This window comes from Lissotriton vulgaris, chromosome 12 (assembly GCF_964263255.1).
Source record: "Lissotriton vulgaris chromosome 12, aLisVul1.2, whole genome shotgun sequence".
Classification (NCBI taxonomy): Eukaryota; Metazoa; Chordata; class Amphibia; order Caudata; family Salamandridae; genus Lissotriton; species Lissotriton vulgaris.
Window position 1 is genome coordinate 486,383,127 of NC_141700.1, and position 24,257 is coordinate 486,407,383.

The 24,257-nt window shown below is 46.0% G+C and overlaps 1 protein-coding gene across 2 annotated transcripts in view; it reads left to right on the forward strand.

Annotated features, from left to right (window-relative positions):
- The window catches only part of MLKL (mixed lineage kinase domain like pseudokinase), a 703,954-nt gene extending 681,820 nt beyond the window's left edge, over window positions 1-22,134 (forward strand). For both annotated transcript variants that reach the window (XM_086945230.1, XM_086945229.1), the window contains one exon: window positions 21,245-22,134. In XM_086945230.1, the coding sequence (XP_086801356.1) occupies window positions 21,245-21,306 (62 nt within the window). In that variant the 3' untranslated portion in view covers window positions 21,307-22,134. The remainder of the gene's footprint in view (window positions 1-21,244) is intronic.
- Window positions 22,135-24,257: the final 2,123 nt, after the last annotated feature.

Sequence of the window (24,257 nt, forward strand, 5' to 3'; positions counted from 1 at the left end):
TGGCCTCAGTGTGGGGGGTGCCGATGCGTTTTGACATTCATGTAGGGACCGAGAGAATTTTCGGAAGGTCTTCCTCAGGGCTGGGAAATTTGTTGTAGGACTTTAGTGCGTGTCATCAGTTAGCTGGGAGTGGATTCCTGCTCTTTGGTGTGTGAAACCTCTTTAGGAACTTGAAACTTCTCTTTTGTTTCGTTGTCACAATTCTTCTTGAATCGTGCAGGTCGGGTTTCCTTTTCTTTGGTCCTTTAGTTAGTCTCCGCGTCTCTTCGTTGTCCGTTTTGCCACAGCGCTTGCAAAACAGACGCGGAGACGAGAAGAGAAGTTTCAAGATCCTAAAGAGGTTTCACACGCCAAAGAGCAGGAATCCAGTCCCAGCTAACTGATGACATGCACTAAAGTCCTACACCCAATTTCCCAGCCCTGAGGAAGACCTTCTGAAAATCCTCTCGGTCCATGCACGAAGGTCGAAACGTGTCGGCACCAGGGATTACCTATGTTGAAATTTTGCAAATATCAAAATGACTCTTGGATAAACTGGATTGAGACAGCTTAGACACTCTTGATTTTGACAGGCTCTCCCTGACCTTTCCACTTTGGACCTAGAAACATGTTTGTTTAGAGGTCGTAGAAATTCAAGAGACCCAATACTTTATAATTATAGTAGGACTGTCCAAGTGATCATGAATAAGACAAATTAATTTAATGTTTTATATGTTTTGTTCTCTCATCACTGTATATGTAAATGTAAAAATGTATGTGTCTTGTAAAGCGCACTGCTGCCCTGAGGCGTCGTGGCGCTATAGACCGCTGGGGAACCCGTCTTGGCTATCCCTGTGAGATGGTCCCTACTGGGTTTCTCCAAGGTGAAACCAGGCATCCCCAGCGAATGTGGGGGCCGTTGTAGAGATGAGGCAAGCTAATGCCCAGAATTGTGTGATCCCTGGTTAGAGTAGGCACCGAGGCGAGAATTATCGAGTCCGCTGACCGTGGTCCACGACCCTGCCGCGTCGGGAATTGAACCCTGGTCCCGGGCCGTTCTCTGCTTCCGGGTCTGCCGCCTCTAACCAGTGAGCCACACCACTCCACTTATAGATTTAGTTGCATACTATTTTGTTTAAAAACCCACTGTCAAGATTGTATAACTTTGTTGTCACTGCAAAAACAAATGCAAAAACAAATAAAATAACAGTATTGACAAAAGCACATTGTGAGTTTTGGTGTTTGCAAATCGATACATGTTGACGGCTCTAATATGTGTTACTGATAATTAAAATGTACCGAATGGATTAAATAAACTAAGTATATTCACCCGCAGATAAAAGATAATCTGGGATTGTAAACAGTTTGTAGAATCCATGGTCCAAGAGGTATCTGTTTTCTGTACTGTTGGTACCAGCACCACTGGGCTGGACAAGGGACTACTGGAAGGTTCAATGACACCCAATTCCAGCATCTTAGTGACTTGTGCTTTAATGCTGGGCCTCACTTTGTCAGACAGCCTGAATATTTTGATTTTAAAAGCAGGTTGTTCCCAGTTTCTATATCATGGGTATACACTTGTGTAAGCCCAGTTGACAGGAAGGCAAACTGTTCCACTAACTGGAGACAGTATCTCTGCTGCTCTAGGGTCAGGGTAGGAAAGAGGTTGACACCTTCTACTGACCCATCCCTCTCTTTCGATGTCAGGCTATCTGGGAGAAGTTTACTCTTCTCCTCTACCCTATAAATATTCACCAGCAGCATGGTTACCTGGGACCTCTCACTGTGGGGTTTGAGGCGGTTCAGATGACGTACCTTAAGGGGTTCCTGGGGGTTCTGAGACCCACCAGGTAGGTGGACTTCCTTTTCTCTCCACTACCTCATATGACCCAGCCCAGCGATCCTGAAGAGCCCTGGGCTCCACTGGCTCCGTCATCCACACTTTCTTTCCAGGTTGAAACCCCACAGGGTTAGCTGCCTGGTCATATCACTGCTTCATAGGCTCATGAGTAGCCTCCAATTTCTTAGAAACTTTCTTCTAGAAGTTTTACATCTGTTTTCAGAGGACTAGCATATAGCTAATCACATCTTTGGAGGGCTGAGTTCTTGGGAGCATACTCCCACCCATCTTTAACCAGACTGAGAGGTCCCCTGACAGAGTGACCATACAGAAGATTCAATGGGCTGAAGCCCACTCTCTTCTGTGGCACTTCCCTGTGAGCAAAGACCAAGCATGGGAACAGGACTTCCTACTTCGACCTCATGGACTCAGGCAGGCCATTATCATGCCTTTAAGGGCCTTGTTGAATCTTTAAACAAGCCCATTTGTTTATGGATGGTAGTCTGTGAGAAGTTATAGGTAGCCCCACACTCCTTCCACATAAACATTATGTACGCGGACATGAAGTTGGTGCCCCTGTCTGACACCAGATCCTTGGCGAAACCCACTCTGGTAAAAATCCCCATTAGGGCCCTAGCCACTACCGGTGCAGTAATATAACTCAGAGGGATGGCCTCTTTACCTAGTGGCATGGTCCACCAAGGCTATGATAAACGTATTGCCTAAGGCTATCTTGGGGCCCAAGGCTCCGACAATATAAATTCATACCCTCTCAAAGGGTGTGCCAATAACAGGCATGGGAGTCAGGGAGCTTTTAGTTTTTTTCCTAGTCTTCCCACTAGGGAGCTTCTAGTTTTTTTCCTAGTCTTCCCACTGGCAGGTGAGACACGTTCTACAAAATAGAGCAGTAGCTGTCCTAATTAGGGGCCAATAAAAGTGGGTGACAAGCCTGTCAAAGGTCTTCTCCTGCCCCAGATGTCCTGTCAGGGGTATCTCATTAGCCAACCCCATAGGAAGGCCCTGTAACATTGGGAAACTACCAATACACAAGCTGACCCAGGCTCAGGAGCATCAGAATCAATATACAGGAGATCATTCTCCCAGTATATGAGGTGATCTCCAGAGGTGTCACCAGCTGCCTGGGCTTCGGATACTACCTCCAGTGTTGGACACCCCTTCTGTGCCTTACATAGCTCCTCACTGGTGGGTCCTATTTCCACTTACCACTCAGCAACTTCCAGCATGGTACCAGGGAGGCATTGTTCTCCCCATTATGCTCTGGGCAGCCTCCTCTGGTGCCCCATCCACTTGTTCAGGGAGACATTCAGGGGCTGGCTTCCCTCGCCTATTGCCCTTCCTTTTTCTGGCAGGTGTCTAGGCCATTCTTCAAGCTCCAGACCTTCTTTACTCCCCTCCTGGGCAGCCATGGACCTGTTAGTCGCACAGACTCACTCAGCCAACCCTAACATTTACAGGTGTAACCTGAGTCCCAGCTCCTTCCAGATTGTGTGCTCCAAGCCATTCCAAAACACACAGTCCACGGGCATTGCAGGCAGGACTCACAGCAACTGTCAGAGACCACACCCCCTCCTTAAAGGGAATAAATGCCAAGGGGGAGTGTTTCTCCCACTTGTCTGCTACCACAATCTGGTGAAAAGTATTGGGTATCACCTGCTCTGAGAACACCAAGTTTCAAATTTCAAATTTGTTTATTTATGATAACGGAACTCAATTGAAGTCTACATAAAAATTCAATAAAGAATAAACAACAAATTTCATGAGAATACAAGAAAGAAGTTTTACAGAATATTCAGTTATCAATATAATGTTAAAAAACATTTTAAAAAGTTAAACAATTTAAAACAAAACATTTCGTTTGGAGGATTAAGCATTGCTTCAATAAAATCATAAGCAGTAGAAATACCCAATTGGAGGCACATAGGTCTCAACCATTTGCGTCTAAATGCCATAAGAGCCAGACAAACAAAGACGACATGGTACAAATCCTGGGAATTACAATTACAGAAATTACAAATATCTGAACCACCATGCCATTTGGACAGAAGACAGTTCAGAGGAAGTAAGTTATACCTTAACAAAAGGATAAATCGCCTAACTCCATGGGGGAGGTTCCAACATATGTATGGTTGGGGGGGTTTTATTTCACAGAATTTACCAATGGGGAACATTCTGCTCGCAGGTTTACTTGACCCACTATCAACTCTAAAGCTCAACTCCCAAGAGGCAGATTTTAAGGATAACCTTAGTTGGGCAGCAGTTTGTAAAAATAGGTTTTGTTCATCTAGCTGTAGTAAGGTAACAGCCTGTCGGAAATTCCTTACAATAGAGGAATAAGCATTAAAGGGACCCAACAGCTCACTTCTTATTAAATATCTCAAGGTGCCAGGCGTTCCTCCAGCAATATTGAAAACCCAACGTACCACACTAGCAGCTGCCTGGGCCCGAGAGCTGCGCAGACCAAATTCTCGTCTTAACGAAGACGTAGAATTTGCAGTATTTACAGAAGCTAAGTTACGTAATATTTTTCCTTCGGTAGAATCCAAAAATTTCCAACATACCATATCCACTATTTCTAGTCCATAGATTAGGGATGCGGGAATTTTTGCTCGGTAGACCTCGAGCAGTGTGGAAAAATGCCTTCTACCTGTTGATTTGTAAAAGGAAATGAGGCTCTTCCCTTGAACAAGGGCTTTTCTGCTATTGTTCTCAGTGTGGGTTTTTTCGCTTAAATTGCTCATGACAATCTTTCCAAGAAAGGGATATGATTTCACTACTTCTAACCTTTCACCCCCTATGGACCAATAATAATTTTCATATTTGGGTTTTCTCCTTCCATGGAAGCACATAATTTTACTCTTTGAAATATTTATTTTCAAGAAGTGAGCCTCAGCATAGGAGGACAGAGCTTGTAGACGGTCGTTCAAACCTTTTGGGGTGAGGTCCAGCATTAAAATGTCATCTGCGTACATTAAGCACGCTATTGGAGTTCTCCCCAAAATAGGTGCAATTCCGTTACTAGATGATAATATAGCCTTAGGGAGGTCAGCAATATATAGGGAGAACAACAGGGGAGCCAATAGGCAGCCCTGTTTTAGTCCATTATTTGTGGGTTTTGTCCCTGGACAGTCCTCTCTCACCACCCATTAAAACTCTACACCAAGTGTCTGTGTGTAGTGCAATGACTAACTTCAATAGACTAGGGGGCATCTCTAGTTTAGTTAACTTACTCCACAGCAAGGATCTATCTACCTTATCAAAAGTCATAGAGAAGTCAAGAAAGGCCCCATATACACCCCCTCTACGAACTGTAACATATTTTTCCACCAGGATTTGAAGGGCAGTAAGATTGTCCAGGGTACCATGTTGTTTCCTAAAGCCAGTCTGTTCTAGCGGAAGTATTGCAGACGCTGATACCCAGTCATTTAAAGAGTTCAATAAACATTTAGCAAAAACTTTGCCTATGGCATCTAAGAGGGCTATTTGTCTATAGTTTTGGGGTAAGTCTCTGGCCCCCTTTTTATAGAGAGGGATTAATAAACTCCCCTTCCAGGAATACGGGACAGTGCCATTAATAAAGCAAGTTTTGAAGACTGGGTATAAAATTTTCCCCCACAGCATACTATATGATTTTAACACTGAAATCGGAATTTCATCTGGGCCTAATGCACCAGAAGTGCGTAAAGCTTTTATTGCAGCAACTATTTCCAGTTCAGACGGAGGATCGTATGGAAATGAATCCTCCTGCAGCTTACCAGGGCCAAACTTCTCACCATTACTGCTATATAGTTGCTGTATAAAATCAACCCATGTCTGCTCATTAATAGATATCGGAGAGGGTCTAGATCTTACCCCACATCCTTCTCCAATTAATGACCAAAAGGTCTTGGCCTGCCCACATTTAGATGCCTCGCGAAGTTTGATCCAGAGGGCATCTTCTTTCTCCTGTTTTAATCTCGCCTTTATCCTTTTTCTGCTTCTTTTCAAAAGGGATATTCTTCGACTACGTTCAGGTATAAAGGAAAGATACTGGGCCCTAACTAGTTTATTTATTTCTGTATTTAAACGACGTAGATCAAAAGGGATTTTAGGAATTATCTTTCCAAGTGGAGGCTTTTGAACTTTAGATTTTAAAGTATGTAAAAGGGATGCAAAATAGAGTAGTTCTCTACCTTCCCAATGGATTATGTTCTTTGCTGTGTGTTCTAATATATTGGACAAACTTCTAATAGACCCTGAATTCCAATAACATTTCCTTTTTTTATTATTAAGGTTCAATAAGTCATCTCCAATATTCCATAGATCTCTTTGTGGTGAGATTGCATTTAATTTTGCGAGAAGAACATTATGATCACTAAGATCAGTGACAAGTACAGAAAAATCCTCTAAAAAGCCAAAAAAGGAACTATCAACTATCATGTAGTCTAGGATTGAACCACCCTTCCCTAACTTATGAGTAAAATGAGCGGGACTATCCGAAGGAAGCCTTCCATTGATTATGATACAGTCTGCTTCTGCTAGACTCTCCAAGATTAATTTCCCCCTTTTATTTGTTTTAATATTCTCCGGAAATATGGCTTTAGGTATCGTGAATGTCTCCTCTTTTACCTTATCCCTAAATAATTCCATGGCACTATTAGATATTTTACCATTTAGATCACCTAATAATAAAATATGAGGGGGGGAAATAGATTCCTGAAGATTTGAAATAAAAGAACAAATCGTCTTAATACCCAGATTATAGTTTATATCTGGAGGTAAGTAAGCATTATTTATTACCAATGATTTCTGAGGAACATCTTTAGCATAATTTATTAAGGTTATTGCCTGAAATAATTTATTTGAATCAATATAGTGGGTATAATTCCGTTTGACTCTGTTTGTCAAAAGACAGGCTAACCCTCCCTTTGCTCGACCCCTCGTAGAGGGAGTAGCATTACTCTCTAATACATAATAATCTTTTACAGCCGGGAAATTCCCTACCAACCACGTTTCTTGCAAACAAATAATGTCAGCATTTAGAGAGTGGAAGTATGACAACTTTTCTGTGCTCTGGTTTAGACCAGCAGTGTTCCACAATATTATTTTTAAGTTATCGCTAAAATTCTGAATTCATTTTAGGTACAAAACCAGATTTATCTGATAAAACAGCGGGCAACCAGCTCCACACCAGATCGGCATCCTTTACCCTAGTTTGTTTAATGGGTAGCGGATTATTTACTATCACCTGTCGCTCATTTTTTGATATCCGTATTTTAACTCTTCGGTCACTGTAGAGGAACCATCTAGAGGACCAGATTTTTTACCCTGATAAGGTAACATTTTTTGGAATTTATAACTTTCTATTTTGACCGGAATAAAAGGATCAACATCGATTCCTCTTATTTGAAGTTCTTCCGCCCATTGTAGGACGTGATTTGTTACCAGTTTTGAGTGAAATTTTACCCGTGATTTCATCCCATTTTCTAAATTTATTAATGTTATTATATCTAGATCTGCAGATTGAATCAATTTTAAGCTCTCTATTTCATGAAAGCAATTAACTAGAGCAGATCTATTTAAGATGAGGTCTGGGTCAAAAATAGGTATAAAATCAAGGAAGAGGGTATCCACATTTTTCCTAGTCTTTGGCACTGTCTTAGCTGCGTATTCAGTTGCAACTACGTCTGAAAAAGAACTAACCAGGGGGTTAAGGGTTGATTTTGGTTTAGGATCTATAATTAATGTAGATTTTTGGTCCTTCACCAATTTTATCTGCTCATCTAGATGCTGTTGAATTATATGAGGTATAGGATTTTGTTGTATGTCTGTAGAGATCATCTTTATAGTTCCCACTGGCGCATGGGACAGGTTAGAGTCGAAAATTACAGGATTAGAAATATCCGACGAAGGTTCTTGTTCACAATTAAAAATTATTTTCCTTTGCATTTTTTTATAAAATCTACGATTTGGTTTTCTTTTTTTACATCGTTGTTTTTTAGATAGTGGTATTTCCGGTTTTTTCTCCTTTAATGGAGAGATTTTATCCGAAACAACAGGGAGGGTTGAAGTTTCTTTATTAAATTGTGGAATGAAAATGGGGAAGATAGAGGGTGGAGTATTAGTCAAATTATTCTCCTTTGGTGGTAGGGTCTCAATTTCCTGGTTAATGAAAACTACGCAGTTACCATTAATTGGAATCTCATTTCTATATGCGGTAGATTCAGAAGTAACTGCAGTATAAGTATTAGTTTTAACCAGGGGATCTAACGGTAAAGGGACCTCAGGAGATGTTTTTATTTTTACTTCCCCGGTTCCTTCTACATCTAGGTTGGATGGAGTGATAATTTTTTGATGAGTAACGTCTTCTGATCCTGTTTTATTATTCAGCAGTGCCTTTAAAATCAGAGTTACTGTATCAGATACATTAACTAATCTTTCCAGTAATTGTAGAATAGATGAAATGAGAAGTTCTAGAGAAGCTAGGGAATTAGATATTACATTATCTTCACATATGTAGGAATTTAGGGGATCTTTGTTTTGAATGTTAGTAGAATTAGAGAATAGGTTCATTTCAGGGATGGAAAACTCAGAGTTTTTTGAAGGGGTACTACTATAAAGTTGTAATCTAGGAGTAGTTATAAGATCCTGTGTGATAATAAAGTTCTGCGCTTTAATTAATCCTTTCTGAGACTCTAGGTTTATATCAGGAAGCGTAAAATCCTCTGGGAGAATATCTTCAGGGGGAATATGCAAGGACAAGGATAGAGAAGTACCAGAATGAATTCTTTGATCTACTGTAGGAGAAGAAGGAGGGTTATGTACTAGAGCCGCGACAGGAATAACAGAAATGCTACCCCGATCTGCAACATTTATAGCTTTTTCTTGGGTTTCAAAAAGATTGTCAGAGTCTCTCTCTTGGTTTTTATTGGATGTAACATCTAAAGGGGACAGAACACTAATACCTGAATGGGTACCTTCATTTTTAGTAGCAGGGGGGACTCGCTCATTTTCTTTACAATTGATGTTAATAGTTTCAGTGAGGGGCCCCTCTCTGTCTACTTTATCCTTACCCTTATCCCATAAAGAGTATAGTTGACATTTACTTTTTAGTTGGAGAGCTGAGCCAGCTTTATTTCGCAGGGGATTAGATTTAGTTTTGGAACAAGCTCTACCAACTAAAACTCTTCCTGATCTCAATTTCTTAGTAGTCATGTTAATTAGGGAAACAATATACGATGTAGCCTAAAATTAGAGGAAATATTTAATAATAAAAGATAACACAATATATACCGCTACTTTGCAATACAAATAAAACACTCTATTAGTCTAAGCAACATGCAAACTAAAGGGGGGTGGCCCAGCCCGGCCTCAATCGGTCTCTGTCGGTCGCAGTCGGTCCCGCCCTTGTCCCGGGCTTCTCCCGGCGTGCTCCCGCGCGCTCCCGCGCTGCGGGGGTACAATCGTTATTATATGCCTAAGAGGAAGGGGGCGTGTCCAACAGGGAGAGCGTCACCAGGTGTTTGCAGTAAGGTGAATAGCAGGGACTCTTGGGAAATGTAGTCCTGCTACCAGTGCGCTCGCAGCCCTGTCCTTAAGAAACCCTCGGTTCTGCTTCAACACCCACAAACAGCACGGCACCGCGTAGCGGGACCCGCGAAGCGGGTCCGGCAAGGAGCTGCGGTTTAAAGTGCTGAGAGCGGCAAGATGGTTCAGGAGACGCAGACCGGGTTCAACGGCGTCAGAGTGTCACATCCAGGAAAACACCAGCCAGGAAAAGCAATCCACGATAGATCCGTGTCCAAGAGCTTTTAATGAGAGGAAGGGGGCGTGTCCAACAGGGAGAGCGTCACCAGGTGTTTGCAGTAAGGTGAATAGCAGGGACTCTTGGGAAATGTAGTCCTGCTACCAGTGCGCTCGCAGCCCTGTCCTTAAGAAACCCTCGGTTCTGCTTCAACACCCACAAACAGCACGGCACCGCGTAGCGGGACCCGCGAAGCGGGTCCGGCAAGGAGCTGCGGTTTAAAGTGCTGAGAGCGGCAAGATGGTTCAGGAGACGCAGACCGGGTTCAACGGCGTCAGAGTGTCACATCCAGGAAAACACCAGCCAGGAAAAGCAATCCACGATAGATCCGTGTCCAAGAGCTTTTAATGAGAGGAAGGGGGCGTGTCCAACAGGGAGAGCGTCACCAGGTGTTTGCAGTAAGGTGAATAGCAGGGACTCTTGGGAAATGTAGTCCTGCTACCAGTGCGCTCGCAGCCCTGTCCTTAAGAAACCCTCGGTTCTGCTTCAACACCCACAAACAGCACGGCACCGCGTAGCGGGACCCGCGAAGCGGGTCCGGCAAGGAGCTGCGGTTTAAAGTGCTGAGAGCGGCAAGATGGTTCAGGAGACGCAGACCGGGTTCAACGGCGTCAGAGTGTCACATCCAGGAAAACAGCAGCCAGGAAAAGCAATCCACCCGATAACATCTGATAGTAATCATACCAGCACCTGTGTCCCTCTGAGCCTCCACCTTCTGTCCATTGATGGTTACCCAATGCCTATACTTTGAAGTATTGGAAAGTGTGTAGGCTCTGGGCACCATCTCTGTACCACCCACGGACACTAGGGTAACCTCAGTAGTCTCTCCCACACTAAATGCGGCCATCTCTTCCCCAAGTTATTCGCTGGCTATCCTCTGTGACTACCCACCACTGGGGGTGCCCTCTTGGAGAACTTGACATTTCCCTTCATATGCCCATATACCTAACACATAGGAAAAACTTTTTCTGATCTGTGAAACCTTTCTTCTGGTGGTGAGATTGGGAGGGTGACCCTTTCCCCAGTGAATTGTTTTGTGGGCCTTGAGAGAACTCTGTGTCTTTATTTTTATCCCCCCCCTTTCCTCTGTTAGCAATGCTGGCTACCCTTTTCGGAGTCCCTCCTAGGCACTTTTTTAGACACTCTGGTGCTGCCCAGAGGTCTGCCTCCTCAGCAAGCTTCCTGGGATCAGTAAGCTTTCTATCCACTAGGAGTTGGAGTAGATCTGGAAAACAAGTATTGAACATGTGCTGCTTCAGAAATAGGTAGCTCAGCCCAGTAAAATCCTCCACTTTTCTGCCCCTCACCCAGCTCTTCTTTGTCTTGCTAGCATAATTTAGGAATTCCACCCAGGCCATATTCAAGAGCTTGTGGTTTCCCCTGAACCTCTGTCAGTACTTCTCAGGAGTCAGCCCAAACTTAGCAACAAGGTATGCCTTCATTAGGGTATACGTGGCCTAATCCTCTGCCTCTAATGTCCCTCCCTTCCATGAGCATGTTTCCCCAGCCTTTAACCTGCCCCAGCACTCCTCTGGGACCTTATATATCCTGAGTGCAACTTCATAAGCTGAAAACAACATGTCTACATCATCTCCCACCATATAGTTAGGCACAAGCTCCTGGGAAATGAGACACTCCCCTCTCCAGCAGACACTGTTGTTACGCTGCCACTGTTGGATCCTGTAGGTTGCCTTGCCTTTAGCTCCAGCTCCCTCATACTATTTTCATGCTCCAGCAGTACATTTTTCTCAAACATGGGCCTCTCAGCCTTCCCCTTTTCCAAGGGTCTCCCAGCCTTCTTTGCCATGGCCAGTTTCCTTTCCTCCTTCTCCAGCTTTAGTTTGGCCAGCTCTAGCTTGAGCTTCCTTTCGTCCCTCCTATCCTCCAACTCATCTGGAGTCAGGCCCATGGAAGACACCCTGCTCCCTGCACAAGGAGGGGTTTCCAATCCTGGGAGTAGGTTACCCCCTCCAACACAGGCTGCATTCCAAGACCCTCCTGCAGGTCCTGCTCTGATTTGTCCTCATCATATTCTCCCTCCACCTTATCTGGTGTTCCTTTTGGTGGGCAGCCCATCTCCTGCCAAAACTCCTTGATCTCAGCCACAATGTATCTCAAACTCCATCCTTGCAAGTGGGGCCGCAGACACAAACAGGTAGATTAGGAAGAAATTTCGAAACAGCGAAAAGGCCAATCCGAGAGAATTTAAAACTCAAATTGGTCCTAGATATGGAATGGTAGGGTACACCAAATCACTGTATAGCACTGCACAGACACAAGTGATAGCTTCATCACCGATGACCAATGTAAAGAACTGGGTTACTGGTTGAGAAAACCCCAAATTAACCTTTGCTCAACCCACTGTTAGCTTGGCACAGAGCGTCCAGACTTAACTTAAAGGCACTGTGTAAAGTATTTGTGCAACACTTTAAACAGTAAAACAGTGAACACACTGCACAAAATGATCCCACACCATGTTAGATAAATCGATCTGAATTTAATAAATAAAACAAGACCTAACCAACAAAAATCCAATCAGTAAAATCGGAGTTATGAATTTGTAAAGAATAAACTGAATAAAGTAGCTCCTAAAAGCATAAAGCGACAACCGCAGCTATCTGGTCGCCCTGGTCAAAGTTAAAAGTTCAGACCAACGTCGGGTCGAATAAAGCCCCAGATCAGTTCCACTGAAGTCCTGTTTGTGTTGGAGAGGGTTGTAGGGAGCAAGGAGAGCGTCACGGGCAGTGGTCGGTGTGGCGTGAAGAGCAGGCTGAATGTCTCGGACAGGCGGTCTGTTGCTTCGTGTTGTTGGTCCTCCATGGGCAATCGATGCTTGTTGTGTGAAGGGACGGACTGGCAATGCTTGCGCTGAATTTCAATGCGAGTGGTGCTGTCCTGGGACAAACGGGCCCTTTGAGGTCACAAAGAGACTAAAAGCTTCATTTGAAGAGCCTGTGGGCTACACCAAGGTCCAGGAACTGAAAGCCACCCTTTATGGGTCAGAAACTCCCTGCAGCTATGTACAGGATGTGGTTGGGAAGCCTTTTATGTCGATGAGGCTCCGATCAGGAGGCCAGCAGACTAGCCCTTTGAATCACTCTGTGTCATTAGGTTAGCACAACAGGGCAACAGTTCCTTAAGAGCAGCAGTCAGCATAGTGAAAGTCCGTGTAGCAGCACAACAGTTCTTCCTCCTGGCAGAGTATCTCCACAGTTCCAGTAGTGTCTGCTTTGGTGGGGTCAGGGACCAGGTACTTATACCTAGTTGTGTCTTGAATTGGAGGTGAATCAAAGTTAACAGGGCTCCTCCATCCCAGCTTTGGCTCCAGACTCACCACAGGGGTGAGCCCTTTGTGTGGGGACAAGACACAATCTATTCAGGTGTAGGTGTCCGCTCCTCCCTCTCATCAAGCCCAAGATGGCCTATCAGGATATGGATAGCCACTCAGTCATGCTTGAGCTCCCTTTTTGTGTGACTTGTCTAGAAGGAATGCACAAGTACAGCTGTCACCCCCCCCCCCCCCCCCCCCAAGACCCAGACATGTATTGGAGACAGGTTGCCGTCCTTCTTCCTGGCAGAGTATCCACAGGTTCTGTAGTAGGGGATCTCTGTGTATAGTCACAATCTAGTGAATAGTCCTGCCCATGTGCGTGGACCCCGGAGCAATCAAAAATAATCTCTTAAGCTGTCTTCATTGCAGTCCTGCATAGACACTTAAGAGAAAATTAAAGACAATAATGCAGCCTGTACCTACAAGGCTACACTGTCCAGTACTTCAGCTAGAAATGCCAAGGATATAACACCACAACACATTTAATACAATTTGTCAAGTTTCACTCATAGAGAAAGTTTCCTCCCCTCACCAAATCCTTGGAATGATAGAGAGGAAGGGATGGACAGACATGCCTCCATAGGCTGCCATTATGTGTCTGGAAAAGGGATACCGTGCCTTTAAGGAACTCTCTAGAGACCCTCTGTATCCCAGCATGCACAGCCCCTTCCTTTTACTTTCAGTTCTTTTTTCCGGCTCCTGTTAGCAGGACCCTGGAGCATTGAGCTCTCCCTTTTTTGGGTGTTTTGTGTAATTTTTTGACACTTTTGAAGTGTTAGAGTGTGTTCACTCAACGTATCTTTGCTTCTTTTTCACTTTACTGGAGTTTTAGGGTGGTTTTGTCAAATATGCCTGCCTTATTTGAGAAATGCCCAGAGTGTGCCAGGAAGAAGACAAGATCTGATCCACACAGGGTGTGTATCCTGTGTCTCCCTCCTTCTCATGTTCCTGGTGGGACCTGTGAGATCTGCCTGCAGTTTTCCAGTAGGACCCTGAAGGACCGAGAGACGATCAGGCTCCAAGGACTGGAGCAAAGAAAGCAGCAAGGTCAAGGTGGGTCTGGGCAGGAAGGGCCTTCTTCCTCTGCCCGTGCTGCGGCCTCTGGGGGGCTCCCCAGTATGAAGAAGGCCAGAAAACGCCACCTGTCTCCGTCGGCGTCGATAGCCTCAACGTCGGCGTCGAGAGGAATGACCACGGTCTGCTCCCCGTCTCCCCAAGGCTCTGGGTCGAAGCGACGTCGACGCTCGACGTCGAGGGGATTGACGTTGAGACCCCCGACGAGGTCGACGTCGAGGACTGCTTCGTCGTCTAGCCATCATCGACGTCAAGAGGGTTCAAGGCGTCACCGGCGTTCAACTTCGGCGTCGACTCGACGTTCGACATTGAGAAGGAGATCATCGACGTTGAGAAGAAGATCATCGACGTCGAGAAGGCGATCGTCGACGTCGAGACGGCGATCTTCGACGTCGAGAAGACGTTCGTCGACGTCGAGACGGCGATCTTCGACGTCGAGACGGCGGTCATTGACGCCGAAAAGACGCTCCGCGTTAAGGAGGAAAGCATCGTCCTCCAGGAGGCGTTCCAAGGCCAGGACTGTGCCCTCGGTGTCCACAAGCCCACTGTCGCGGCGGCACCGTCGTTCGGCTACCAGGGGTACGGCCTCTGGGTCCCCCCCTTCAGGTCAGGCGAAGAAAAGAAAGGAGGATCCGGGCTCGGAGCACTCACAAGTCTATTCGCCCTTCCAGCCGAGGTCACCTACACCTCCTCCGTTACCCAAGGACCCTCCTCCACATAACCCAACGCCTCCTCCGCCACCTGTTCCTCCTCATCGCCCTCCACCTCCTACACCACCACCTCCCCCGAGGTCGGTCTCGTTACCTTATCTCCCGACGCCGCCTACGGGGCCACCGCAACCTAGGCTCCCATTTAGGCCTCCACAGCGTCCTCCGTTACTGCCCGTGGACCATCCGAGAAGATCGAGATCTTGCTCCGGACGGAGAGATAGATCCAGGAGTTGCCGTCGCTCTTCTACAAGATCCAGACGGTGCCACAGGAGGGACCGGTCGCGGTCCCACTACACGGATTCCTCTGGTACCAGGGACTATTCACCTACCCTGTCGGACTCCCCTCGGACGAGGGTGTCTCCAGTAGACGACATAGTTTCCTTCCAGGACGTGTTGCTGCGAGGGGCGGCTAAGCTGGGCATCACACTCACTGTGCCCACACCATTGGCTTCCATAATTTTTTTAATTCTGCACAAGAAGCAGTTATCTCGTCCGTTGCTGCCCTTGGTGCCTGGACTGGTGGAACCTGCCATGGAGTTGTTCCTCACTCCTGCGGCTATGAGGTCGGCACCTTCAAAGCTGCAGAAGAAATATGAGTCTCCTGACTTGGACCCAGCATTTCTTCGGGGGGATCCCACGCCTGACTCGGTGATTGTGACGGCAGCTAGAAAACAGCACGCCACCACCCCGTCATCGACTGTGCCTCCTGACACATCGATGAAGGTCGCGAGTCCCTCAGCCCTGTTGGGACGTTACGATCGGGCTCTGTGGGAGTCCCTCCAACAGTTTTCGGAACACCTTCCCCGGGAAAAAAGGGAAGATTTCCAAGAGATCCTTGCTGAAGGCCTGCTGGTTTCCAACCAGATGAGAAGTTCGGCTGCGGATTCTTCCCCCTTGGCAGCCCACGGCTACTGCCAAGGGGTCAACCTGAGGCTCCACGCCTGGCTGCATCTTACATCCTTGAAGCCCGAGGCGCAGCAGAGAGTTGCTAACCTTCCCTTTACAGGCGAGACCCTCTTCGGGAAACATGCGGACGACGAGATGGCCCGCATGGAGGCGGAGGCGGAAACACTGACGGCTGTTCCGGTTGGAAAAGCCTAAGGAACAGAAAAAGACCTTCCGCCCGCTCCAGAGGCGGTTACGGGGCGCAAGGCAGAGGGCAAGGTCGACAGGCTGGACAGCAACAACAGCAGCAGCAGTTCCAGCAGAAACCGTTCCAAAAGCACCAGAGGGGCCGGGGCGGTCAACAGTCTTCCTTCGCGACCAAAGGCCCGGCTCGGTCTAGGCCCTGAGCTGCTACTTCCCCTTCATCCGTTACCCGCTCCGGTGGGGGGAAGCATTCAACACTACCTGGCAGAGTGGAGAAACATTACTCGGGACAAGTGGGTGCTGAATATTGTTTGCAATGGATACAGTCTTCGTTTCACCAGCCCGCCTCCAGCAATTCCACCGGTCGGCTCACAGTTCCAACTGCGCGAGCTCCAGGCGGAGGCCGATACCCTGTTAAGAAAAAGGGCAATAGAAGACGTCCCTCTGTCTCAAAGGGGAACGTGTCTTTACTCATGCTTCTCCCTAGTACAGAAGAAGGACAAGAACGAGTTCAGACCCATTCTGGATTTGCGACAAGCAAACAAGTGGATTCGCAGGGAGATGTTTTGCATGCTGTCTTTGCACCAGATTTATCCTCAGCTGCAGAGAGGAGACTGGCTGTGCGCAAAAGATCTGCAAGATGCGTACTTCCATGTGCCCATTGCACGGAAACATCGGAAGTTCTTGCGCTTCCTCGTCGGCACCAATCATTATCAGTACACCGTACTACCGTTTGGACTGAAGTCTGCACCCAGGACTTTTTCGAAATGCATGGCTGTGGTAGCAGCGGACCTGAGAAGGAAGAAGGTGATTGCCTACCCGTACCTGGACGATTGGTTGATCAAAGCCTCCACCTTCCAGGAAACGCAATTGCACTTCAACAGGACGACTGTCCTGTTGAACCGTCTGGGGTTGCACATAAATCTGTCCAAGTCTGTCCCGATTCCTGTGCAGTGCCTACAGTACTTGGGAGCCTCCATCAATATGCTGTCGGCAAGCGTGTCTCCTTCGGAGGAGAGACACTTATCCATCCTTCGGAAGGCTCAGGCTCTCATAGCTGCTCCATCTACAACAGTGAGGACGGTGTCTTTTCTACTGGGATCGATGGCCTCTTGTATCTTCATCACTCCGCACACGCGCCTACACATGAGGCCGCTACAGGAATGTTTGGAGGACCAGTGGGACCAGAGGAAAGAGTGTTGGGACGACCGGATTCAGTTGTCTCTTCACGCCCAACAGTCCCTGAGATGGTGGTGCTCAGCAGAGAATCTCCTCAGAGGGGTTCCTTTCCACAAGGACATCCCGACTCAGACTATCATTACGGATGCGTCTCTCCTGGGCTGGGGAGCGTATACAGACCGTATCGCATCAATTTCCTGGAACTCAGAGCTGTTCACTTGGCACTGAAGGCCTTTCATCCGTCCTTTCAAACCAACTCCTTGCTTGTGCAGACGGACAATACGACCACGATGTATTACCTCAACAAGCAGGGGGGCTCGAGATCGCGCACCCTGTCACTAGAAGCGCAGGCGATCTGGCACTGGCTGCTAGCCAGAGGACTGACGATAACGGCGACTCATTTGCCAGGTGTGCAGAATGTTCAGGCGGACGCACTGAGCAGGTTGCTTCACGAAAACCACGAGTGGGTCATAAATGACGAGGCGCTCGACGACATCTTCGCCATGTGGGGCACTCCAGAAGTGGATGTATTCGCCACTGCCGAAAACAGCAAATGCTGCGACTTCGCCTCGAGGTATTACCAGCCGGGGACTCTGGGGAACGCGTTATGGATCAGCTGGTCGAACAGCTTTCTGTACGCTTTTCCGCCCATTCCCCTGATTCCGGCGGTGCTCATCAAGCTGGCCCGATCCCGGGCGCGGATGATCCTCATTGCGCCGGAATGGCCCAGGCAGTGGTGGTTCACGGACCTGCTTCACCAGTCGATCCTACCTCATCGGCGGCTGCCGTGATGGCCGGACCTTCTCACGAAGTTCGGGGGCAGATGGTGCACCCCAACCTCTCATCGTTGAGTTTGGCGGCATGGCTCCTGAGATAGTGCAATATGGGCACTTGAATCTTCCTGAGGATTGCATGGACATATTGAAGGAGGCTAAGAGGCCATCTACTAGGACCTCTTATGCTTACAAGTGGAAGAGATTCTGCATCTGGTGCATGTCTAAGAACTATGATCCCACGACCTGCAAGGAGGATGTTATCCTTCCATACCTTCTGCATCTAGCTCAGTCTGGCCTTAATTTCCATTCTATTAGGGTTCATCTGGCTGCATTGACTGCTTACAGAAAATGCCCTTCGCAGACATCCTTCTTCCAGATTCCTGTGATTAAGGATTTTTTGGAAGGGTTGAAGAAGGTGTTCCCTCCTGTTCGGCTTCCTTCACCTTCATGGGAACTGAATGTGGTGCTGTCCAGGCTGATGAAGGAGCCTTTTGAGCCTATTCATAAGGGTTCACTGCAGCACCTGTCTTGGAAGGCGGCGTTCCTCGTGGCCATTACATCGGCCCGCAGGGTGAGTGAAATTCAGGCATTGTGTTGCCAGGAACCTTATACTGTATTTCATGCTGCTAAGGTGGTAATGCGTACTCACCCTAAGTTCCTGCCCAAGGTGATTTCTGATTTTCATGTTAATCAGACTATAACTTTACCAACATTTTTCCAGAACCCTTCCAGTCCAGCGGAACGTTCTCTTCATTCCCTGAATGTTAGAAGGGTGTTGAAATTCTATCTGGATAAGACAAAGGATATTCGTAGATCTGACCAATTGTTTGTCAACTATGGGTCGGTTAGGACTGGTCTGGCTACTTCGAAACAGTCCATCTCTAGGTGGATTGTGTCATGTATCCAGCTCTGTTATTAGAAAGCGAATAAGACCTTAGGGGGTAAGCCTAAGGCGCATTCTACCAGGGGCTAAGCAGCTACAACAGCTTTGCTTTGGAATGTTCCCATTGCAGAGATCTGCAGGGCGGCCACTTGGAAGTCGGTCCACACCTTTGCTAAGCATTACTGTCTGGACTCTGATGCCAGGGCAGATGCTTAGGTTGGGCAGGCTTCGCTGCGGAATTTGTTTGCACAATAGCGGTGTTGTCTATTTTTCTCCACCGCCGGGTTGTTTTTGGATGGGCTTGCCATTTTATTCACTAGATTATGACTATACACAGAGATCCCCTACTACAGAAGGAGTAGTTTCTTACCTGTAACTCCAGTTCTGTAGTAGGGGTATCTCTGTTATAGTCATAAGCGCCAGCCCTCCTCCCCGTTGGAGAAAATGGTACTGTGATGTATGCTACAGGCCTTGCTTTATGCACCTTCAAAAAGAACTGAAAGTAAAAGGAAGGGGCTGTGCATGCTGGGATACCGAGGGTCTCTAGAGAGTTCCTTAAAGGCACGGTATCCCTTTTCCAGACACATAATGGCAGCCTATGGAGGCTTGTCTGTCCATCCCTTCCTTTCTATCATTCCAAGGATTTGGTGAGGGGAGGAAAGTTTCTCGATGAGTGAAACTTGACAAATTGTATTAAATGTGTTGTTGGTGTTATATCCTTGGCATTTCTAGCTGAAGAACTGGACAGTGTAGCCTTGTAGGTACAGGCTGCATTTTTGTCTTTAATTTTGTCTTAAGTGTCTATGCAGGACTGCAATGAAGACAGTTTAAGAGATTATTTTTGATTGCTCCGGGGTCCACGCACATGGGCGGGACTATTCACTAGATTATGACTATAACAGAGATACCCCTACTACAGAACTGTAGTTACAGGTAAGAAACTACTCCTTCAGAAGTGTACTGAAGATCTGGTGTCTGAGGCTCTTCTTTTATACCCTAGTGCCCTGGTTCTGGAAGGTGTGGGAAGCTTCTAGACAAGGGGGTTTGAAGTCCATTGAATTTCCTGGCTTACCTTCAAGCAAGCTGAAGTGACAATTCAGGGTTGTTAGACCTTTTGTGTGAAGGCAAAGCATAGGCTATTCAGGTGTAAATGGCGCTGTGCTTACCTTCGCCTCCCTATCCTGCCAATTGATGGCCCTCCACCTCCCTATCCTGCCAGCAGATAGCCCACTCAGGCACACCTAATCCCTTTAATGTATGACTGTCTGGGAGTAATTCACTGGGAGGAATGTCCGGTTGATTATCATTTGTCCAAGAACAGCCACTTTTCTTTTACTCGTGCCAAGAGGACTACCTTATAAAAATAGATTTGATACACCTTAGACATTTTTAAAACACTCACTTCACCACCCTACACTCACGGCATCATCACAGATACTCACAGATGCTCACAATCACAGCCACCAACTTTTAAAGATCTCCAGCAAAGATCGCCCTCAAGAGGCCCATTGGGTATTGCAATGCTGGCCCAAAGAGGAGCTGCCCGATGGCAAAACATGACACTCTTTTGGGTGTGTTAAGGCCATTGCTTCTGAGCATTTGGATCCCCCGATCCAGTTGATCAGTTCTCCCCGTTCCTACTGATAGCTACCACCTCCCTTACCTCCGTTCTTTCTTTTTACTTTAGGAACATCCCACCTTTTTGGGTATTATAACTGTCAGTAACACCCAGTCATGTGACCCAGGCCAGGCTTAAGGCACAAAAGGGCTAAGGGCAGAAAAATGCCAACTTTCTAAAGGTGTCATTTTTACAATTGTGATCAATACTCGACTTAACCACTAACTCAGACTTTCCACCCAAATTCAAAAGACACCAAACATTAACTGATTACCTCTTTTCCCAGTTAGAAAGTGCACATATAAAATATAATAAGGCTACTCCAATGTTATCCTATGGGAGAGATAGGCCCTGCAGTAGTGAAAAATGAGCTTAGGAGCTTTTCACTAACCAGGCATGTAAAACTTTTTAAATACACTGCACCCTGCCCTTGGGGGTGGCCAGCGCCTACTATTCAGGTGGCATATTTAATAAAAAGGGAGGTTTGGACCTTGCAAAAGGTTTACTTTGCCAGGTCAACATGGCAGTATAAAACTTCACAAACAGGCTTCAATTGCAGGTCTGAGACATGTTTAAAGGACTACAAAAGTGGGATGCACAATAAGTTCTGCACGCCCACAAGTAGCATTAAATTTACAAGCCCTTTACCTTTACCTTTACCTTTACAAGCAATTTTACTAGAGATTTAGAAGTAAATTAAATATGCCATTCATGTATGAGCCAATCTAACAAGTTTAAGGAAGCGGGTGCAAAACACTTTAGCACTGCTTAGCAGTGGTAAGGTGCACAGAGTCTTAAGGCCAACAAAAATAGGTTCAACAAAATGGAGGATGAGAGGCAAAACATTTGGGGGAAGACGACCCTAAGGCTGACAGGTTGAACAATGAAATATACTTTGCTTAGAACAGATCTTATCAGAGTGCTAATGAAGTCATCCTGACGTTCTGCTTTCATTCTTTTCTAGTTATCGTGGACACACTTGCATCGATTGTGAACCAGATGTACCCTGAAGAGACAACGTCATAGGATTCACCACAATTAACCTCCTGAACCGTCTCACCTCAGCTGCTTCGAGATTAGTGCACAGCTCCATTAAATGAAAACATGTGACACTTAAGCCACTCAGTTCTTCTAAATGTGGAACATTGTCTGGTGCTACTTCACAAGATGGACTCTTTTTAATGTGGCACACTGCCTAGTGCTACACCGCCATTGGGTTCTTCTAAATGTGGAACATGTGCTCCTCAGCCAAATCTTTTAACTGTATGCAGATAACAGTTTGGGTTCCCCAGGATGTTCTTTCTTACCCTTGTCTGATGGTAGTGAAAAATTCCTACATGGTATCATTGCACCACATTCTTCTCACTCTAGAATTAAAGACTGGGCAATGTTCCCCTTGTTCTAATCATAGTTGGCATTTTCAGTTGCTCCAGGTTCCCCTTCACATTGGATCATGATATTAACCTCCTCTGCTTGTCTAGGCCAATATCTCGAAGTCCCTCCTGGTCAATGTGACTTGGGTCATGGACAGCAATTCCTCATATGCCCAGAGTGTCTTTCATGTTGATCTTAGTCTGAGGTTCCTCAGCTTGTCTCTGTACCCCTCACTCCGGGTTCAGTCTAGGACTTCTAATTTTCTCCAGGTTCTGATCATAGTCTGGGATTACGTGCTACTGCAGGCTTCTTTCACTCTGATCACATTCTGGAATTTGTTAGTCACCCCATACTCGGCACTCTAATTACAGTCTGTAGTTCCTCAGTAGCTCCAGATTCCCTTTATTGGGATCTGAGTGCTAGGACTCTGTCGCTTCAAGTTCCCCTCACTGGGCTCACAGAGTGTAGTTCATATACTTAGTGAGCCGAGTAGTTTACTGGAGTAGAATTCTCTCCACACTGTTTACCGAATGTAGACTAAAAGCACAAGTACCAGACTCGTGGGGAGGGTCCTTCTTGCATCCTATCTTCAAGAAGGGGGACAACACAGACCCCAAAAATTATCGACTCTTTGCTCTCCTGGACATTGAAGGGAAAGCCTATGCCAGTACCCTACTGAAGGAACTAAACAAATGGATTAAAGAGAATGAAATCCTCCCCCACTATCAGACTGACTTTCGCATGGGATGCTCCACAATTGATAACATCGTGGCCATGTAATACTTGAGCCAGCAAGCAAACTGTAAAAACAACAAACCAATTTTTACATGCTTTGTAGACTATTCAGTCGCTTTTGACGGGGCACCCCGAAATAAGCTCTGGAAAATCTGAGCAATTGGCACATCCCAGCAGGACTCCTTAACGCTATCATTTCATTATACAGCAATACCTGGATCCAAGTAAAACTAGCAGACAATACTATAACAAAGAAGTGCCAGACGAATCGTGGATTAAAACAGGGCTGCGTACTCGCCCCCACGCTGTTTAATCTTTTCACTGCAGATCTGGGGAAGAAGCTTCTGAACGCCAGCCTTGCAACGCCAAAAATCGGGAGAAACAAACTGCAAATTTTACAATATGCTGACGATTTAGTGGTAATGGACCACACAAAAATTGGGCTGCAAAGAGGGCTAGAAGCCTTAAATAAGTACAATGAAATCAACGAGCTCACAATCAACGCGCAAAAAACAAAAGTTGTTGTTTTTGGCCACTTCCCCAAAAAAGCCTCATTGAAATGGAAGTGGGGAAGGAAATCATCACAACCACGCGCTCATATAACTATCTCGGGTGGTGGTTAAGTGAAACTGGCAAAGCTACATCACATACGCACAAAATGAAGGCCAGAGCACAAGCAACAATTTTTTCGATATGCAAATTAAATGAGCTCATGCAGAGCCCAACGTCAGCTCCCATTAGAAAGGTACTACAAGCCAAGATCAGGGCAACCGCAGGATATGCACAACAGGCGTTCCCAGGCAAAATGGAGGCACTGTTGGATAAAGTACAATGCCAGGCCTACAAACGTATTTTGAAACTTCCTAAATATACTCGTCACAGTTCAATTCGTTTGGAGTTTGGCCTAAAGCAACAAAGTAAGGAATGCTTGGGAACACATGCTAAATACTTTTACCAAGTTTTAACTGCCCCATCTGGAAGTTTAAAAAGTATGCTGAACCCAATTTATGGAGATACCGCTAACCCGTGGCATAGCTACAAGGAAAAAGCAGTGGAAAGGTTGGGGCTTGCAATTGAAAACTGGAAAGATGCACCAATAAACTACCTGGCGATTAAAAATGCCATAAACAAACAATGTCTTTATTCGTCAAATACAAATGATCTAGAAGAATTCGTAACAGAAAGAGGACCACCCGGGTTGGCAACATCATATAAAGGGCATAAAACACAGCCCTACCTCAGCCAAGCACTTGGAAGGAAAGCACTCAAAATCATCATATGGGCCAGAATAGTGCCCCTCCAAATTAAAGAGCTAAACCCCGGGTGGAGGTCCCTGGAATACAAAATAAGATGCAGACTCTGCAACTACAAAAATGAATCTCTGTTACACATGATTTGCTGCTGCCCCGAGATGCTCTTGCCCCGACGGATCTTTTTAAAACAAATTTGGCTACGACACGGGGTTCGATCAGTAAAAGAAGTCGTTTCGGTACTTTTCTCCTGCACTCTTCCATCAGACCTGGCCAAGTTTGGGAAATACATGGCCAAGCTTCGAAACAGGCTTTCGGAAAATGAAGGGTCAGGCATGATGAAAGTCACCTTAGACCAATAAGCCAACTTGCCCCACAAACCAGACCGATAAGACATCATTTTAATAACTATAATATCTTAACTTACGTAAGCAAGTCACTAATGTGGACACACTGGTATATGCTTGCTGTTTTTTATTCACAGATACAAATATTATTATATATATTGATTTTTATATACTGATTTTGAAAGTTTCGTACACAAATGCATTTTTTTAGGATTGCTTTTCTTTTTAAGATGTATTGTAAATGGTTTTAAGTAACTGTGCAATATAAATA